The sequence below is a fragment of the Mugil cephalus genome, chromosome 3, assembly GCF_022458985.1.
Source record: "Mugil cephalus isolate CIBA_MC_2020 chromosome 3, CIBA_Mcephalus_1.1, whole genome shotgun sequence".
Lineage (NCBI taxonomy): Eukaryota > Metazoa > Chordata > Actinopteri > Mugiliformes > Mugilidae > Mugil > Mugil cephalus.
In genome coordinates, this window is record NC_061772.1 from 17720707 (window position 1) to 17738324 (window position 17618).

Consider the following 17618-nt stretch of genomic DNA (forward strand, 5'->3'; position numbering starts at 1 on the left):
CAGACAAAATATAAGACATTTTGCTCATGTCTTCCATCGTTGTCCTTTTCTTTCAACACGCCATCATTCAGAAACGTTCACCCTTCACTGTGGCAACTGATCAAGCAGTCTTTCACACCTAATCAATAATTGTCTTCTTAAGCTTTCAGTCTCTCACTCAGACGGAGCTCGAAAATGTAATGGCGCAAGATGTTCTAAAACAGTGCCTGAAGGGTCAACCTTTACTACTGTGTGTGCATTCCTCTTTCGTCCAGCAGGTGTCAGAAACCTTCCAGTAACCAGGAATCCTTTGTTTCACACGATGATGGGTCTCTACTTCGTGTACCAATATTATATTATATTATATTATATTATATTATATTATATTATATTATATTATATTATATTATATTATATTATATTAAACACAATACTACATACTCAAACTACATACTCAATGAAATGCCTACCTGTTCATCTGAAGTACTACAGTGGTAGGGACCACTAATAATATTTAGGTATTTAATGATTCCACAATTAAGTTAGGGAATTGTAAATTAATCCTCGCCTCATGTTTTCACATACTGAGGACGTCTCTCTCGGTCTGTCCTCAATGATGAGAGTATACGTGTAGCTGGGTGCATGGGTATGTTGTTATTTATTGTAAAAATATAAAAGCACTGCATGATTCATACACCAGTGATTTCTATGCAAAATAAGGGTCCTGAACGCCAACGCTCCACGACATTAAGGGTGATATTAATTGACGTGGTATTTGGTCGTGTGATGCAATGTGAATGAAACACATTAAATTTACCCGACTTTATTTTGAAATATACAGGAAGCTCATTTGACGGTGGTCACCGGAAGTGTCGCGTGACTGAGATGGAAAGGGCTGCTCTTAAATCTTGAACACGTTTGGGTAAACAGAACTTTTTTTTCTCTCCTACGTTTTATCTTTAAAAGAACATGGTTGCAATAGTTGAAGTGGACTTTTTTCCCCTCCTGGTTAGAGAGTGTAAAAGTTAAAAGTTATGAATGGACTAACTTTACCCGGCTGGGCTGGTGTAACACGGGGGGAAACTTCCTCTAAACCACAGATTAAAACCACAGATTTAAGAAATACGTTGGGGACGTTTTCGGTAGATAATTAATTCTAGGTACTAAATACAAACAGATACAGAACAGAAAACGAACCCGTGGTTATTATGAGTAATCGGTCAAACTTTTCAGTGGGAGCAGAAGTTGGTGAAGCAACGGAATCTGAGCCAGTGGCTGATTTCACTTCTGGGAGTCTGACTCAAATTTCTGGTTAACGCTGCTTTTAAAAGACTATTTAATTAGCTTAGTTTAGCTTTACTTAGCCGCTGTTTTGTCACGGTCCCCGGCTTCTCATTTTAAATGCTACTATTTCCCCCTCTCATTATACCAGCATTATCTTTATGCAGCTTATATTTCTTACTGCTCCAGAACCAAAGAGCTGCCAAGCTGCATTTCATTGTTTCTCACCGGACAATAAAACACACGTCACCACATCAAACTCACCACCATCCCACAGTAAATGTTCCTTTTGTTGTATATACAGTATGCACTGTATATAAACTGTATATACAGTGTGCACTGTATACACACGGTATATACTGTTTATACAGTGCATATACACACTCAATACACAAAATATGTACACTATATTTTTGTACTGAGTGGGTATGTTCACTATTTATTTTATATTGTCTTACACCAAGGCAAATTGCTGTGCTATGTATGAATATACTTGGCAATACAGTCTTTACTGATTTAGAAAAACTTCTTATTCTAATATTGGCGACGTAAAAACAATGGAAGCCATGAATAAATATCATTAACGTAAGGTATAAAGTGTGCAAAAGCGGTACAAATTAGTTAGCTTTGCAAACTTTAGTTGGGAAGCAAGCTGTCTTATTCAAGTTGGACATTTTTTTTTTTTTTTTTTTTTGCTTTTAATTCGTAAAGGGGTCTATCCCGAGGCGGAAGGGCGGATGCTGCAGTCTGTTTGTAGCTCGACACTTCGGGGAGGGAGGTCGGAGGAGGAGGACTCCGTCGGGAAGCTCGTCGTGCACCGCCGCTAGTAGGCAGATCTCCTCCGCGGATCCCTCTCGGTTGTCGTACTCGTTTGGTAATAACGGTGTCACCTCTCAGGGATGAACCCACCTCGGTACGTTGCTCGGGGATCGGCTGCTGACCGGGGGTGTTATGCGGTCAAATCGTAGGAAATGGTGAAAACGTGCTCCTTTCCTGCCGCTGCTCTCCCCTTCAGTTTGCCTGGCAAATTAGCTGGCTAGCCCGTTTTTTTTTTTTTTTTTTTTTTTTTTTGCCTTGCAGATAGCATATGTTTGCTCAGACACAAACCCGGGCAGCTGTAAGATTCTGCCTGATTTAACATTTCTCCTTTCCCTTTCCCTTTCCAGGCTCCACGCCCATGTGGATCTAAATTAGCCTGGAAATATGAACAGAAGAAGAGAATAAACGGCGGCTGGCTTCCTGCGGGATTTTGCCCAAGCTTTTATTTTTTTTGTTGTTTTTTTTTTTTGTTGTTGTTTTTAACCCCCTCCACAGTGGACATGCCTGATCTATGGAGCAAGGCTGCGAGAAGCTAGCTGGCCGAGAGTCCGGCTAGCGCAACATTTGCAGGGCTTTTGGATGATTGTTTGATTTATTTTGGATCCGCGCTGCTTTCCCTGTCTGGGTGAGGAGTCAGCATGGGGGAGCCCAGCCTGGACGACTCCAATGTCAAGGTGGCTGTTCGTGTACGGCCTATGAACAGGAGAGGTAAGAGGGGTCCAGACTGATCAGATTTGGGTGGCTGTTTATTTTGTGTGTCAAAATAATAATAATAATACAAATCCCGTGCAGGGATACTTCCTCTATTTGCACGGTCCTCAGCTGACATATCACATCTACACTGATTGTTATGTTGTCAACATGGAACCGCTAAAATTAAACATGTATTGTTGACTGTGCTATCTGTAGCTTAACTGATGCGTAGACAACCTCAGAGTTCGACTGCTTCTCACAATAGTATTGTTTACAGGAGATTGGCCTGATTTAAGTTCTCCCTATTTAATCTCCTAGAAATGGACTTGGCGGTCAGAAATCACCACCCATTAGTGAAATGAGCTGTTGCGGATTAATAAAAAGCCGTAGACTGGATGGCACGTGTTTGCACAGAGCTGCCACACAGCCTAATTTAAAGCCGAGCTTCTCCGTGAGCTCCTCGGTTAAAAGGTCTAGACTCCTCGTCTCATTTGCCGGGCGATTGAGATGCAAGTGCATTCTTTGCTCCACCTGTGACTTGTTTAAAGTGCCATTAAATTGAGGATGGTTAGAAAACAACTGTGTTTGTGGAGCATCATTGCGCATCATTTGCGAGTGCATAATGATAATGTGTTTTTCTGAGCACTGGCTTTCCTTTCGCTCCCTGCATGTACACGTTGGTCGTTCCCGGTCTGCTACGTCTCTATTATAAGAATAGCCCGGATAACAAAGGCACAGTGTTGCACGGATCTTGATGCATGCTCAAATTCCCTGGTCAATTATACTGCAGATTTTCAGGGCTCCACATAGGAAGGCACAGATGACATTTCTTGGTCCGTTGCCAAGTCGTGTTTGTGCCGTGGGATACCATGTGTCCCATGAAAAGGGGAGGAGGAGCAGGAGCTGCTAAGGCAGAGCTATGGTTGACCGACAACCGGCGAAATGAATCACGTGTGCCCCTCTCTAACCCCCTCCGGGCTGGAGATGTCGGTCACAAGATCAAGGCAGTGGAGCACCACGCTGTTGCCTTAGACAACACCGTGGGATTCACCGTGAACTAATGTGGAGAAACTCTGAAGCAGAAAGATGCAGTTTTGGTAGTGGATCTCTGTAAGATCATACATTTGTGTCAGTGTAGAAATGTGACTTCGACTGCATATATCTGAGGTACCTTTGAGGTTGTTGATATGTACATAGTGAAGGAGGGGGTGTAGAGTAGAATTAGCAGAAATCTGTGTCAGATCAGGTACATTTGAATTGACAGCGGCAGGTATTTACTATAAACACAAATCTCTTGCCCCATCCCTTTTGTGTTGAGTTTCTGGGTATGTGTGCTCTGATCCGGCAGGTGGAGGTGATTGCAAGCTGTCAGACAGATTCACGAGTCAAAGTCACCTTCCTTTCTGTTTGGTTCCAGTTGTTAAACTGTCAAACCCTCCCCACACGGGCGAGCAACGACCTTAACGTCATCCTTGAATCCCTTCTGTAAACTCTAGATGGTGGAGGTAGATGTGAAGCCAGGTCAAAGTCAATCTGCATTACCAGTAGCTATATAGAGTTTTTGCCTTGAATGGCGTACACACAGAAATGTCTGCATGTGTCTTTCATTACTCACCAAAAGAAAGCCAGTCAGAGCTTTGGTGAAAGAGAGCAAACTGGCAAATTGCTGGACGGCTAAAGGGGGCAGGAATGGAACCAGCAGTGCCAGGTTTCCAATGACTTTCTGTCGGGTTCTCTGTCTGAATAGGGCTTCTGTGTTAATGTAATATTTTTATGATTTCACATAAGTATCCAAAAACCAACTGGCCCTGAGTGGATATAGCCGTCTCTTTCATGCGGCGCTTTGGAAGAGGTAAACTCAAAAATCTAATCAATGATTGGAAAACTTCCTTTCCGTGATCTTTCCGAGTTTTTTTTTGTTATTCAGGTCTCGCCGCATTTACCCCTTTGAGCTGCTCGGCTCGGCCACAGCTCTTCCTCTGACTCCTGCTGTCGAACCGTTGCTTTGGGACGCAGAGGCAGTAGTTAAATGGTTTCCTCGCTCTCACATTTTTTTCCCAGCTTTTGTTGTGAGCCAGAGCTGTGGCTCTAAAAGAATAACTAGGCTTCTTTAACCTCGAGGCCACCATCCCCGCGTATCCCAGGTTTGAGAAGGAGAGGTGGCGTAGCTGCCTCGCCGGACAAAGACAGGAAGGGAGTGAGTCTGGAGTATTTGCTAAGGTTGCATAATGCTCCATGTTCCCATGGCTGAGGCCTTCGAAGAACAGAGCAACCTCAGGCATGGCAACGGCAACACCACGGCCAATTGCCTTCCTGGCTGATGTCTGTGCTGTTGTGCCAAACCTCAGCACCGGTAGCCCAGGAAAAGACCCATGAGGAGGCTGGTGGAAAGTGGGAGCTGGTTATGGAGCAACGAGAGGCAGATAACAATGGGTACATTTATCCTCTCGACCATAATGCATCACACTTTCCCCTCAGCTGAGCAGGAAGCACGGCATTTGCACAAGGGGAACATGGGTAATGTAGGCAGTAGCGGAAGAAGAGATGGCAGAGCAGAAACCCTTCTCAGTAAAAACCCGCTTCATCTCTGTCATTCTCCAGATTACCTTTATCTTCCGTTCCTCCGACTGTCTTTTTTGTCATTCACTCTTGGCTCACCCCACTTTTCTGCTTTGGAGTATCCTTGACAGCAGAAGAAACGGAGGGTGATTCAGGCCCTCTGACCTTTGACCACTAAGTTTCCATGGCTCTACCCCCGTGTTCCTGCCAGGAACAGTAGTGCTGAGTCTTTCCAAACAGACAATTTAAATGGAAATACCCAGTTCTTCTGGTTTGGGCGGCTACCGCTAGCCTCTCATCAGATGCAAAGATTGGCCAGGTTTGGGATTCTCTTTTGTATCTCTGTCAGGGAAATGATAGCTAGTGGCCGCATTTGTGTCAGCGTGTAATGGTTAAGTGTGTTTGGAAAAGACAGCGCTTATAATTAGGAATGCAAAAGAAAATAAAGCCTTGATGTCCACCTACACAGCAGCTGGAAATACTTTCGTCCGGGACAGTGTGGCTGAGTGGTGCTTAGCAAAGATTTTGAGCATTTACACTCATCACCAAAGCAATAAGTTGTCTGATGAAATCAGCGCACTCTGAGGGATAGTGTATTTGAAATTGCTGGACTCTAAACACTTTAATCAACTCCACGTAGCACATTCAGTGTTCAGCTTGTTGTTAAACGTGTAGCATTGGCACATGGCAAGCAGCTGTCTGCTTTACCGTATCTATTACCTTGTGGTCTATATGTACTATACTGCTTTACATTCACCTTGAGAAATGCAACTGAAGGCTGACGTACTGTAAAATGACACTTGTGTTACGTTATCATGTTTAGGCAGTTGTTGAAGAAGAAAGGAATTGAAACTACAGAACGTTTTCCTGTCCTAACGCATTTGCTCATGATTTACACCCTTGCATACTTTTGCAAACCTACTGCACAATGGCAACAATGATCATTGACATCTGTCTCCTTTGTGCCAGAGTTGCCTGTTAAAGCATCTTGCATTGTCTAAATATTATTAATATCTGGCTACAGGCTACATGAATCTAGCCTTAACACCCAACACAATACGTAACACTTCATGCTTACTTCTCTTTTTGTGTGCACTATATTTTGTGAATGTAAATACGCGTTAACCCTTCAGTTTGTACACATAAAAAGCAGTGAGTGGACTTGGAGCAGTGGGCAGTCATACTAGGGGCCCAGTGACCGTTCAGGAGCTGGTGTCTTGCTTGAGGGATTTCCTCAGAAATGCATAAAAGAAAGTGGTAAAAATACTGGTCCCGTTTGAAGGCCAGCTGAGCAATTTGGGCGTTTATTTACATGGGGGGCCCTGAGCAAGGTCCTGCAGTTGAAGGTTAGTATTTACTATCGGTAAGTGTCCTTGAGCAAACAGTGATTTGCAGCTGAAGGAACACTGTTGCAACATTGACCTCTGACCTCCATGTGTGCGCAGGATGGCAGTGTAGAGATGGTCTGTAAGGGGGAGCTCATGGGTGCTAAGAATCACAGCCCCATCTTTATCTTATCAACTCGGTTAAATAATAAATAAGTCTGACAAATAAACTTCCTGCTGAGATAATGGTCTGGATTATGTGACCTGCTGATACGCGGTTGATTAGAACCATTTCCATTAAAAATAAATCCTATTGCTGTTTGTTCAGTAGAAATCAAAGTGTTCTGTTCTGTCTGATCATGCTCTGTCTTGACTTAAATGTGCAGTGACGTTTCAAAAATTCAGAAATTCATTGAAGCCAGGAAGCGTGGAACAAATTTGGAACCGCTGGAAAACCTTGAAGACCGAAAGAGAAGGAAAGGTGGATATGACCCCACAAACTTTCTGAATCAAGCTGTTGCTTTAAGAATAAAAATTGCAGCTACTGTGCTGATTAGACGAAAAACCATGTTTGGCATGTTTTCATCTGCGTTTCTCCCACGTCTGTAAAGTGGTTACAGGTAGAGGGACGTGTAAACATCAGATCAGAATAGATCACCTCACATGTAAACAGGTGACCTGAACCCTTCAATCAGAATGAGAAAAAAGTCTCCATGTGAACCTGGCTACGGTCCTGGTTTGCTGTTAATAATTCCCACAAGTAAAACATATATGATTTTGCTACCGGTAAATTTGTCTTTGAAATTCCACTTACACTTCTGATGCTAAGGACATGCTAACATTACCTAGCTCATGCACGACCACCTTTATGGTTCACTGACAAGACCAGTGAATGAAGAGACTTCACAGCTTCACTGCTGCTGTTCTCCAGTTTCCTTTTTGCATTTTTGCAATAATGCTTACCTTGCAGTTTTAGGAGCAGTTCTTCTTTTTATTAAAAAAGCATATCGCCTGATTGTATTTGGCAATGCAGTGGTACTACAATCTTAATTAAGTAGCATCAGTGGGCTGCTTGTGTGCTGACAGATTATAGAGACAAATACCTGAATAGACAAAGAGATGTGACCACTCTTCATGCTGAGTTGGAAATGGCCGGTTGGTGAATTGAAGGCTGAGCGCTGCGTCCTGTGACGAACAGGCCAGGGTTAAAAACAGAGGTTGTGTAAAAGGGCCTGGATAAGTCCTGTTTTATTGATTAGCCTAATGCTCACTCAGAGGTAAAAGGTCTTTTTCACAGTCTGTGTTTCCCGGCCTGCTCCCACAGTTATTTGAACTTACAGCTGTTACTTAACTTTCGATCGATACCTGATGCAGAGACTAGAAACGGATCAAATGTTTGGCGAGGTTTCTGTGCCCATAAATCCAGCCTTTACACGGGACGCTGAATGTTTTTTTTTTTTTTTTTTTAACCATAATCATGACTGTTTGGAAACTGAGTGGTGACTGGGGTGCGTGTTGTGAGTTGCAGTGCTCTAATGGTAACACTGTCTTGTTTGATCAACAGAAAAGGAACTAAACACTAAGTGTGTTGTGGAAATGATGAAGAACCAGACGATCCTCCATCCTGGGGGAGCCAACCTTGGAAAAGCAGACTCCAGGTAAGTCTGTTAGTAGTGTGACTAAGTTCTGACTAATCTCAATGACTTATTTTCATGTACAAACCCGTTGCTACTGAAATAATGTGTCACCGAGGGCTTCCATCTTGGGGAGTACTAAATAAAGTGGTTTAGTGTTTGTAAAATTACATTCAATTTCAATATCCAGTGATGGAAATCTGTTCATCCATGATTATACATAGAAAAGAAAACATCACAATAGATAATGGTGCATGTATTTATTGCTTCTTGGCCAGCGTAAACTTGATGATGCTTTAGGGGCTTGGAGAGGATCCACAATGTCTGATTTTGAACAGCCTCAATAATCCAGCCGTGGAGCTTTGTGTCTTCTCATGAGCGGCCAGTGACCCCTTTCTGTTTCACATGTATACACTCAGTTTCTAGGTAGATTTACAGCTGCGCTGTACTTTTTACACTTCCTGTAATATGCAGTGCCTTGGGAATTGCCTTGTAGCCTTCCCCGAATCGCTGTTTCTCAAAAGCTATTTTCTCAGATTGGTTTGGAATGTCTCTTTGTCCTCATCGTGTAGTTTTTGGCAGGAAGCGGACCAACCACCTGTTGGGCCTCTCGAAGAAAGGCGGATTTGAACTCCCATCACTTGTCGCTTGTTTCCCCTTTTTTGGCTGTCACTCGGCCTCATCTTGCTAACCAGCAGCTGTCAGCGGGTAATGCTAAGTCAGGCATTGGGTCGCGTCTTTCAGTCCCTGCACTGAAGGAGGCACAAAGGGTTTGTTAGGATTCGTTACTCGGGGCACATCAGGGCAGATGAGACAAGTGCGCGCGTTGTCAGATCTGTGACATCTGTAGTGGTCAAGCCTCTGGGCGGACACGTTGGGGATCAGGCCACCTAAACTCCAGTGAAAATCTGCTATGAACCGTAACTATTTATGGTGAAATTTATCACGTACTGGGGAGCCTCCAGGACATGTTAAACTACTGACCCGCCATCTTGGAGCGAACCAGCTGCGTGTGAAAGAAAGATCTCCTTGTGACTGCAGACGGCTGGATCAGAAGCAGTCAATAACGCAGAGGTTCAGGAGCAGACGGGAGTGTGTTTCGTTGTGTGTGTGTGTGTGTGTGTGTGTGTGTGTGTGTGTGTGAGTGTGTGTGAACGAGGCCTCGAATAAAGACAGCAGCGCAGAGACACAGACAGACACAATTATACATGAAAAGGCAAAGTCTCCACTCTGCTGTTCTCTTCCCTCGCTCCGCCGGGTCGTAACTCCCCACCGACCGGCTTCCTCCTTTTTTCTCAACTCTTCCGTTTCCGTGGCAACACAGTGGGGAGGTTAACTCCGGGTCGCTGCCGGTGACCGTGAAGCCCCTTCCTTGAGTGAGGAAGATGGAAGAGGGGGGAAAAAAGCCTCATTTAGTGGAGCATCTGTCGACCATAAACTTCCTCCGGTGACTTTTATGGAGGACCGAACAAGAGCTCGGCCCTGGTTTCTCTTTCCGTCTCCCGGTGACAAAGGGGCGAGAAGTGACAGGAGGATGGGCCGACTGACTGCGGCCCTCAGCGTGCAGATGCTGTTCTCGTTTTATTTGTTTGGGCCCGAGTTACATTGACATAGTGTTTACATTAGAGGATTATCTTTTACTCAGTATTTTACTTGGGCTGTTAAGTTGAGAACGACTGGAGTGGGTGCACAGAGGAAGCATGCAATGAAGTTCGGATGTTGCAGGTGCACGCTGTTTGCTTAAGCCAACAGAGATTCTCCTTTGTTTAAAAGCGCAAGACATACTTCCATTACATTCTGTTAGGACGAGAACGTGTGCTATTTTAAATGCGCTTAATGACTCACTTAAGTTTTGGTACCTAATTGACTCCATTGTACCTTCAAATGATCTTCATTTCCTAGATTACTCACCACAGGGAGGTGCATCCTGCTCCGCTTCCTCTAACCCTCTTACGTATTGGCCTCCTTTCCATAGTGCATTACTGCTGTCATTTGATTTTATTTAACTTCATTTATGTCATGGGAGCGTGTCCAGAGTCAGAAGTCATTGACCTGCGGCCCTAATGGAGCAAATATTGCTGTGCATACAACATGTACGGAGAGGGGAACGTGTGCAGTAGCACAATATAGCTGCGATGGTTTCAGTTTTAATTTTCCAAGTAGCTGTAGTCGTGTGTGTGAACAAACGCATCCTTTATCATTTATTAAAACGAAGCCATGCAGTGTTGCCAGACACTATATTTGCACGTTGTTAGGTTTCTACTCTCTTTGAGTTGATCAAAATCTGATTTTCGAAGTTGGATTTTACCCCAAGCAACATGACCCCTACAAACTGATGTGTGTGTTGTTTTAATGAAGGGCTATTTCCAGCGCCCACTAAATGTGCTGTTATTCAGTGAAAGTTATCGGCTCATCGTCTGCTATGGCGTGTGTAATCACCTTCTGCTAGGCTAACTCCTAATCTCTCAGTTCAGGCACAGCTTTCAGAGAGTCTGCATTGGTGTTGTTTTTTGTGGGGGATGGCTCAGGATTAGTTCTGTTTAAATACAAATGAAGAATTTTCTCTTCCTCTTGGCCCCGTCAGAAAGGCTTTTCCGTCTGGAGCGAGGGGAAAGCCGCTGCTATTGATCTGGTATCTAGTGGTAGCTGAGAAGAAGAAGAGCTCCTGTTCGAAAGTGTTCATTATCTCTGTTGTGGAGTTTGCTCCTGGTTAGTAAATGCATTCAGGCAGACAGAATTATAGCTGGATTATAAGGCTGGCTGAATGCCCTGCAGCTAATACGTTAGCACTTGTTGTTTCAGTTTTAGAGTTATAGTTCTCGTTAATTTGAATCCCCCCCTTTTTGTTATTCAGCTGAGAACAAGTGGAGGACTTATTCTTAGAGGCTGTATAATAGTTAATTAGCTGTTAAACTTTATGTTGTTGTTCATTAGAAAAAGATATTAGGACACTCTGTCTTTTATTTAGTTTGTTGTGGACCTCTTGTCTACTTAACTTTTCCATACTACATAATGTATGGTTTAGGCTTTTTTGATCAAAATATGCTCACATGTTAGTTTTTGTAGCTTCTCTCCTTTGGTAACTTCCCATTATGCCATTTGAAAGGACTTCAAGGTCATTTCCTTTTTTTCTTTCTTTCTTTTTGTCTGGTTCAGTTTTTCCACCAGCGGTGTACACTGGGCAGACGACACTTCATTTGCTCCCCTGTTTTACGCACTGTAGGGGCGATTTTAATCTTGTCTATCAAAGACAAATTAACGATACAATGAACTACTTCTTTACAAACTTTACAGCAAAGATTTACACACACAAGCCTGTCGCACATATTACAAACATTTTCTCTGGTGTTCTGCTTTTCCTACGTGCTGCTTTTTTTTTTTTTTTTTTTTGGGGCCGTGCTTTGCTCTCAAAATAAAATTGATTGAATAATGCGCCGTTGCGCCCGGCCTCTCCGATTCTCGATGAAACAACTGGAACTGCGCTCACCTCCAGAGCCTGAGTTGCCGGACCAGGGCGCTTTGACAGACAACTAACACCGTCGCTGCCATTTGGCCAGACACTGTGGTTTGCATGATGACCCGAGGCTGTTTGCATTGGGCTAGTGAAGCTGGATGTTGACACACTCTGACAAAGACCGGTCTCCTGTCAGATGTCAGCAAGCAAATACGGGCAGCTTGGTTTCCAAGACGATACACAAAAGAGACTGTGTGGCCCTGTGTCTTGAACTGATGTTGGATGTTTTGTGTGTGGTTTTATAGTGATTGCTGAGATTTGTTTTTGAAGTGAGGGCTCTGTAGTGTTTTATGTATGTATGTAAATGTGCTGTAAAGTGAATGCTTAAACCTCGCTTGAACCAACCGTGTTATGGGAGTTTGTAACAGTCCACTAACATAATGACAGGTTTAGAAATGAAGGAAAGAGACTGTCATGCGTTGACAGACCGTGCTTATTCATTTTCTCCATAATTTTCCTCCTCTGAATTTTGTCATCTTGAACCCGTCACAGTCATGTCCGAGTTTATACCGGTTTTTCCATTCACTTTGTCACGTGGAACTTCACCGCTGAGTTAACAACATCAATGTGGCGAATAAGAGAGTTAAAAAAAAAAAAAAAGTAGAGCATTGTGAACCCTTTTAATCATAAGCCGGTAATGTTGTGTGAGGCATTCCTTTGCTGGTTGCAGCTCAGACAGCGACGACTTTTGCGTCAAGTGCTGAGCAAGCAGCTCATTTTGCGTTCTCAAAAACAACAACAACAAAAAAGAGTCATTAGTGGAAAATCAAGGCTTTTGTTGCCTGTTAAAATGATTGCTGTTCAGAAGCATGGGGCTGTACACAGTTAACCCATGTAGTAACTTTTCTAATCACGGCTTTTAGTCCTTTGTAGTTGCATAGTCGCACACTATACAAATATCCCAAATCCCCCATTAACTTACACTTTCACAGGGTTTATTTTCGTTTCATGTGTACAGCAAGTGTACACGGAACAGAATTTCATTTTATTGTTTCACCACATTATTATAATTAGAATATGCCGCAGTAGACTAGCTTTGTATAGTACTGGGTATGTTGATAGCAGCATGCAGGGTGCAGTATAACACACAGAGCGTTGCATAATAACCAAACGAACAACGTGTGTTAAGCTAGTGTTTATTACTAGTGCAAATAGCATGTAAAGTGTGAGGTGGCAGAACAATTGATTAATCAGTGCTGACTGTGTGAGAGGGTGGAAGCCGGAGTCTAGGAAATTAGCATCGAATTCACGTTTGACTTCATGCATCACGCCAGAAGGGAAGTGGGACCGTCTCGTTTGTATACAGGTGGTTCCATTACTCAATTGGCTCATGATGGAGGATGGTTAGCATTAAACGTGTTCACTATTTGTACTTTACAAGTCAAGTTTTCTGCATAATTTCCTTACTGCACTGGATTATATTGGAAATCTGTACATCCCACTGTCTTGACATGGCATCTGTAGATGTGTAACCCACTTCATGTAGCGTGGAACATACAGTTTGTGTGTATATTTACAGGATGTGAGGCCTTGTTGTTCCATAACATAGCAGTCAGCGTGGTCTGCACTCAACCGTTAGCCCGTCCCGTTGTCATGTGCCATCGGTACGTACTATGTGCTACGTTACTCAGTTGCCCTTTGTGCTTCAGCTTAACATTCCAGTCTCAGGCCCAGCCTCTCTCTTCCCTGAAGCCCCCGGCTACCTTCAACCTTCTTTCCATCCTCCACCCTCGTTCCTCCCTGCGCAGCGTGCGGATGGTACGGTCCGGGAGAGAGTGGAAAACAGAATGCAAGAACAGTAGAGGAGGAGAGAGGAGGGCGGGAGCAATCATGCATTAAGTTATTTTTTAAATGACGGCGATCAGAGCGGAGGAGCGGGCCGAGGAGAGGACGGACGAATGGAAGCGTCCGAGGACCGAGGGGGTGGTGGGGGGCGGGTTCACGGCTCTCCTGACCACCCCGTTCTCTGCTGTCATTGGCCAGGGGAGGGGAGCCCTAAGCTTCGCTAATGGATGTGTGAGTGCAATACACGGGTGACCCCTTCTCGCGTACAGTCTTTCAAGCAGTCATGACAGCTGTCACCGCTACGTATGTCAAAACCTGTCACGATTGTTTCGTAGCCGAAGGGGAGACGCCGCTGTAGGGAGGTAGTTGGCTGTGAAGAGATGCAAAGAAACTAAAATATCTGGGATTCACTAGCGTTTTCAAATTAGAAAAGGATTTAAAAATGTGGTTTAGGGCCTTGTGTTTGACAAATCTGTGCTTAAAGTGACCCCATCTATGAAGATTTCACTTTACAGAGGTGTCATTAGAGAATTGCCCCGCTTCCTGCCTTTGTTCTTTTAGAGGGTTGGGGTTTTAGCTCAGTTTAACTCGGCGTTAAACGCTGAAAACCCTCAGAAACACTGACCGACTGATTGTTGGGGCGTGTATGGAGAAGAAAATAGTGCAGTATAGTAGAAGCCCTTATTGCATCCTGATTTGAGCAGCTACTGTTATTAGTTACTCCAGATCAGAGTCACTCAGTCTGTGTCTGCTCTCTGAGTGCATCACGTCAAGAGTGGAACGTCAGTGAAATATGAAGTGTTGCAGATCTCTGGCTGGTTGTGCGAGGACTGCAGCTTTGGTGGTTTATAAAGAATGTGCACGGGTAAAAGGAAACAGGTGTGTGAGTGTCTTTGTGCGTGTGTTCTTGCGTTGCTGTCTTTGCGAGGGCCAGCATGCGCTTTAGACATTTGTATTGAAGACGTTTTTGCAAAATAAAAAGGGGGAAGAAAAAGTTTAGAATATGATACCAGGTTGTTTTAGAGTCGGTGAATGTCGTCTTCAAAAGGATTTATTCACTTCTTTGTTTGATGTGGTGGTCTCTTTCCTCTGGCCTCATCGTCTGACTTGACACTTCAGTTTGTGGACGGGTCCAGTGCAGGAAGAAGACGACAACAGGAAGAGTTTTTTTGTTGTAAGCTTTTGGTGCATTTCCCCTCAGAGACCACCTGTTCACCAAAAGATTGCCCTTTATAACCTAATTACATTTAGCAAGTTTTGCATGTTTTGATGTCTTCTTTCCAGTCATCAGCATGGCTAGTGCAGAGCTAAGAGTTGCTCTTCTGTTTAAGTGTTGTGAATGGTAGTACACTGTGTTGATGTTTGGCCTATTGCCCCGTGCTGTTAACTCAGACCACTGTCACCAGCTTTTCAGCCAATTCATCTTGTTGACTTGAAGACTGAATGAGTGGGCACAGAAAAGCCTTAGTTTTACCTAGAATGAACATTCAAATACATCGAAGTATTTTCACAATGACATACTCGTCCAGAATTAATAAACCGTTCGCCCACCTGTGACCATGATTCAGAATGAGCCAGTTCCGTACAACTGTAGCTTTTTCTAGTCCCTGACGTCCCAGCTAATAGTATCCCTTCTAGCTTCCCGGGTCTTTCTTAGCACAGTACGTTGGCGGTAGTCATTGCAGTGTGTTCAAGAGCAGCTTTTTTGGCCCGGACACCGGCAACATGAGATGACGACACAGTCAGCCTTCGTTGCTGGTAGTTGTTTTATTTTAGTCTGGTGTGTTCATGCTTTAAGGCCACGTTTACACAAATATGACTTTTGGGCAAAACCGCATCAGTTTTGTACGTTTCTGCCAACCGTCATGACGGATCCTGATTTTTCGGTGACTGGAACCGCACCTTTTTGAAGTTTTTTTTTTTTTTTGAGTTTTTTCATCCGTGTGAATGCTTGAATACCAACACGATGATGTCATCACCTCGCCCCTCGAGCCCCCGACGTCTCAAAACAACAACAAACAACATCAATGGTGGACTACAGTGCTGCATCTGATATTGACCCTTGTTAGGTGTCTAGCGCAATATATTCTGTTGCTTCATCACTACAATGAGCTAAAAAGGATTACGGACTATAATCCAGACTGTATGTTTGTATACGGTCTGCAAGGTTCTTATTGTGGCTGTGTTCTGTAGCAGAAACGGCTACGTAAAGGTCTGGGATATGTACTACTTTATACACGGTAGATGTGGTTTTGCAATGGATCAGTCTTTGCCAAGAAACTCCCGAAACGTCGCCAAAGAAAACCGAAGAAAAAAAACATTGTTTTGCTGCGTGTGAGTGACCTAATAGGCCGACGGTGTAAACCTGAGCATGTGCCGAATATAAAGCCATGCTGCTGTGCTGCTAATCAGAAAAGCTCTACCATGGTAGTTAACCGTGTCCTAACACCACATTAATATGAAATTGGTGTAATTATTTTCTAATAGTCCCATTTGAAGATGGTACAATCTTATGGCCAAATCTTTCTAAAAGCAAACCTGGCGTAATTCACTCTAATGAGCCGAAGGAACGTTGAGAGTTCTCTGTTTGCGTTTCATGTTATAAAGTTCTTATTGCCTTTCATTTTCATAACACGCTCTTTAAAATTAGATTAGCGTGATCTGGCCGCTCTGACATTTCCTCGGAGAATACCAGATGGCGTTGACCGCCTGTGTGCTGAGGAGATCACTTTTTAAAGGACATTGCTTTTGGCTGAATGCTGATAACAGTGATATGTTTGTATGTGGGTGTGTGTAGTGTATGCGTCTGCTTGCATGTGCTTTTCTGTTGTTTCTCTGTAAAAGATTAAACATGTCTTCAAATGTCTTCTTTTTGTGCGTTTGTCTTCCAGCTAGTTAGTTTTTTGCCCTCATGATTAATTTCTGTGCGTGGCTTTGACACAGTAACCTTTCTACGCCCGGTTCCCCCTCACTCTGTCTCTGCCCTCTGCTCCCTTTTAGTTTCCAATCAGCTCCACCACCCTGCCTCTCGCACACAGACACATTTATATCCACACACATGCACCGTTTTTGACTCACCGTATTAAAACAAAGTGCACACACACCCATGGATGATATCCAGTTAATTTTCATGACTGGTGCAAACAAATGAAGCCGAAAGCCTGTGACCTTTATCCGAGTTTCCTTCACTCCGATCCGCGTGCATATTTCTTCATATTTCTCATTTTTGCTTAGAAATTGTACGAAAGAAACGTGTAAGCGTTGCATCCCGTTTAAAGTGCACTAAACGTCATTCTGTCTTTCCACATGTTCCCGTGGACCTTGACCCTCCCAACATCACCAGGAGTCAGTCCAAGGTAACTGCATGCACAAACACACAGATACGTTCGACACCGAGCTAATTCCACGGTTGTGAATCATCGCTGCGTTAAACAAAGGCACCGCTCTATTTCTCCTACTCTGTGCGTGAACGCTGCAGCCGTGCAGGCAGCAATACAAAGCGGTGGTTTGTGAAACTATTATTAAGAGTCTTTTTTTAATATATTAAGTCCAAACCCTTTAGGAAAACTTTGAGTATGTTTTTGGCCGGCTCACTTTTACCGTTTTTCCCTTGGCCTCTCAGTCATTTGCCAACTCAGTTTAAAGCTTTTTGAACCGAACTTATTATTAACTTGTTAAGGAAAATAACACCTAGATCACATGTGATGATTCACTGTCAGTAACAAACAAGATATTACTTTTTAGCTGAAGCTTTGGTGTGAATGTAAAGTCCAGTCCGTTCATGAACATGTTAGATATGTCAGTTAAAAGAATAAATTTGAGTTAGAACCAGACTTATTTTCTCTTATTTCTCACTCTGCTGCTGTTTCCACTGTTTCCTCAGGTCTTTGCTTATGATTACTGTTTCTGGTCCATGGATGAGACGGATAAGGAAAAATTTGCAGGTGAGTTTTTGAAGAGAGATTTGCTTATGTTTTATTTTAATTTATTCTAAATAAAAAAATATATTTTTTCCTTTAAAGAGTGATA

The 17618-nt window shown here is 43.4% G+C and overlaps 1 protein-coding gene across 3 annotated transcripts in view; it reads left to right on the forward strand.

The window, feature by feature from the left end:
• Nucleotides 1-842: 842 nt before the first annotated feature.
• The window catches only part of kif13ba (kinesin family member 13Ba), a 42294-nt gene continuing 25518 nt past the window's right edge, over nt 843-17618 (forward strand). Inside the window, exons 1-6 of one of the 3 annotated variants that reach the window (XM_047580327.1) lie at nt 845-901; nt 1972-2173; nt 2427-2787; nt 8221-8314; nt 16933-16945; nt 17473-17533. In XM_047580327.1, coding sequence (XP_047436283.1) covers nt 2718-2787; nt 8221-8314; nt 16933-16945; nt 17473-17533 — 238 coding nt within the window. In that variant the 5' untranslated portion in view covers nt 845-901; nt 1972-2173; nt 2427-2717. Of the gene's footprint in view, nt 902-1865; nt 2174-2426; nt 2788-8220; nt 8315-16932; nt 16946-17472; nt 17534-17618 lie in introns of those variants that run through there. The other 2 variants (XM_047580328.1, XM_047580329.1) reach the window with 2 other exon arrangements.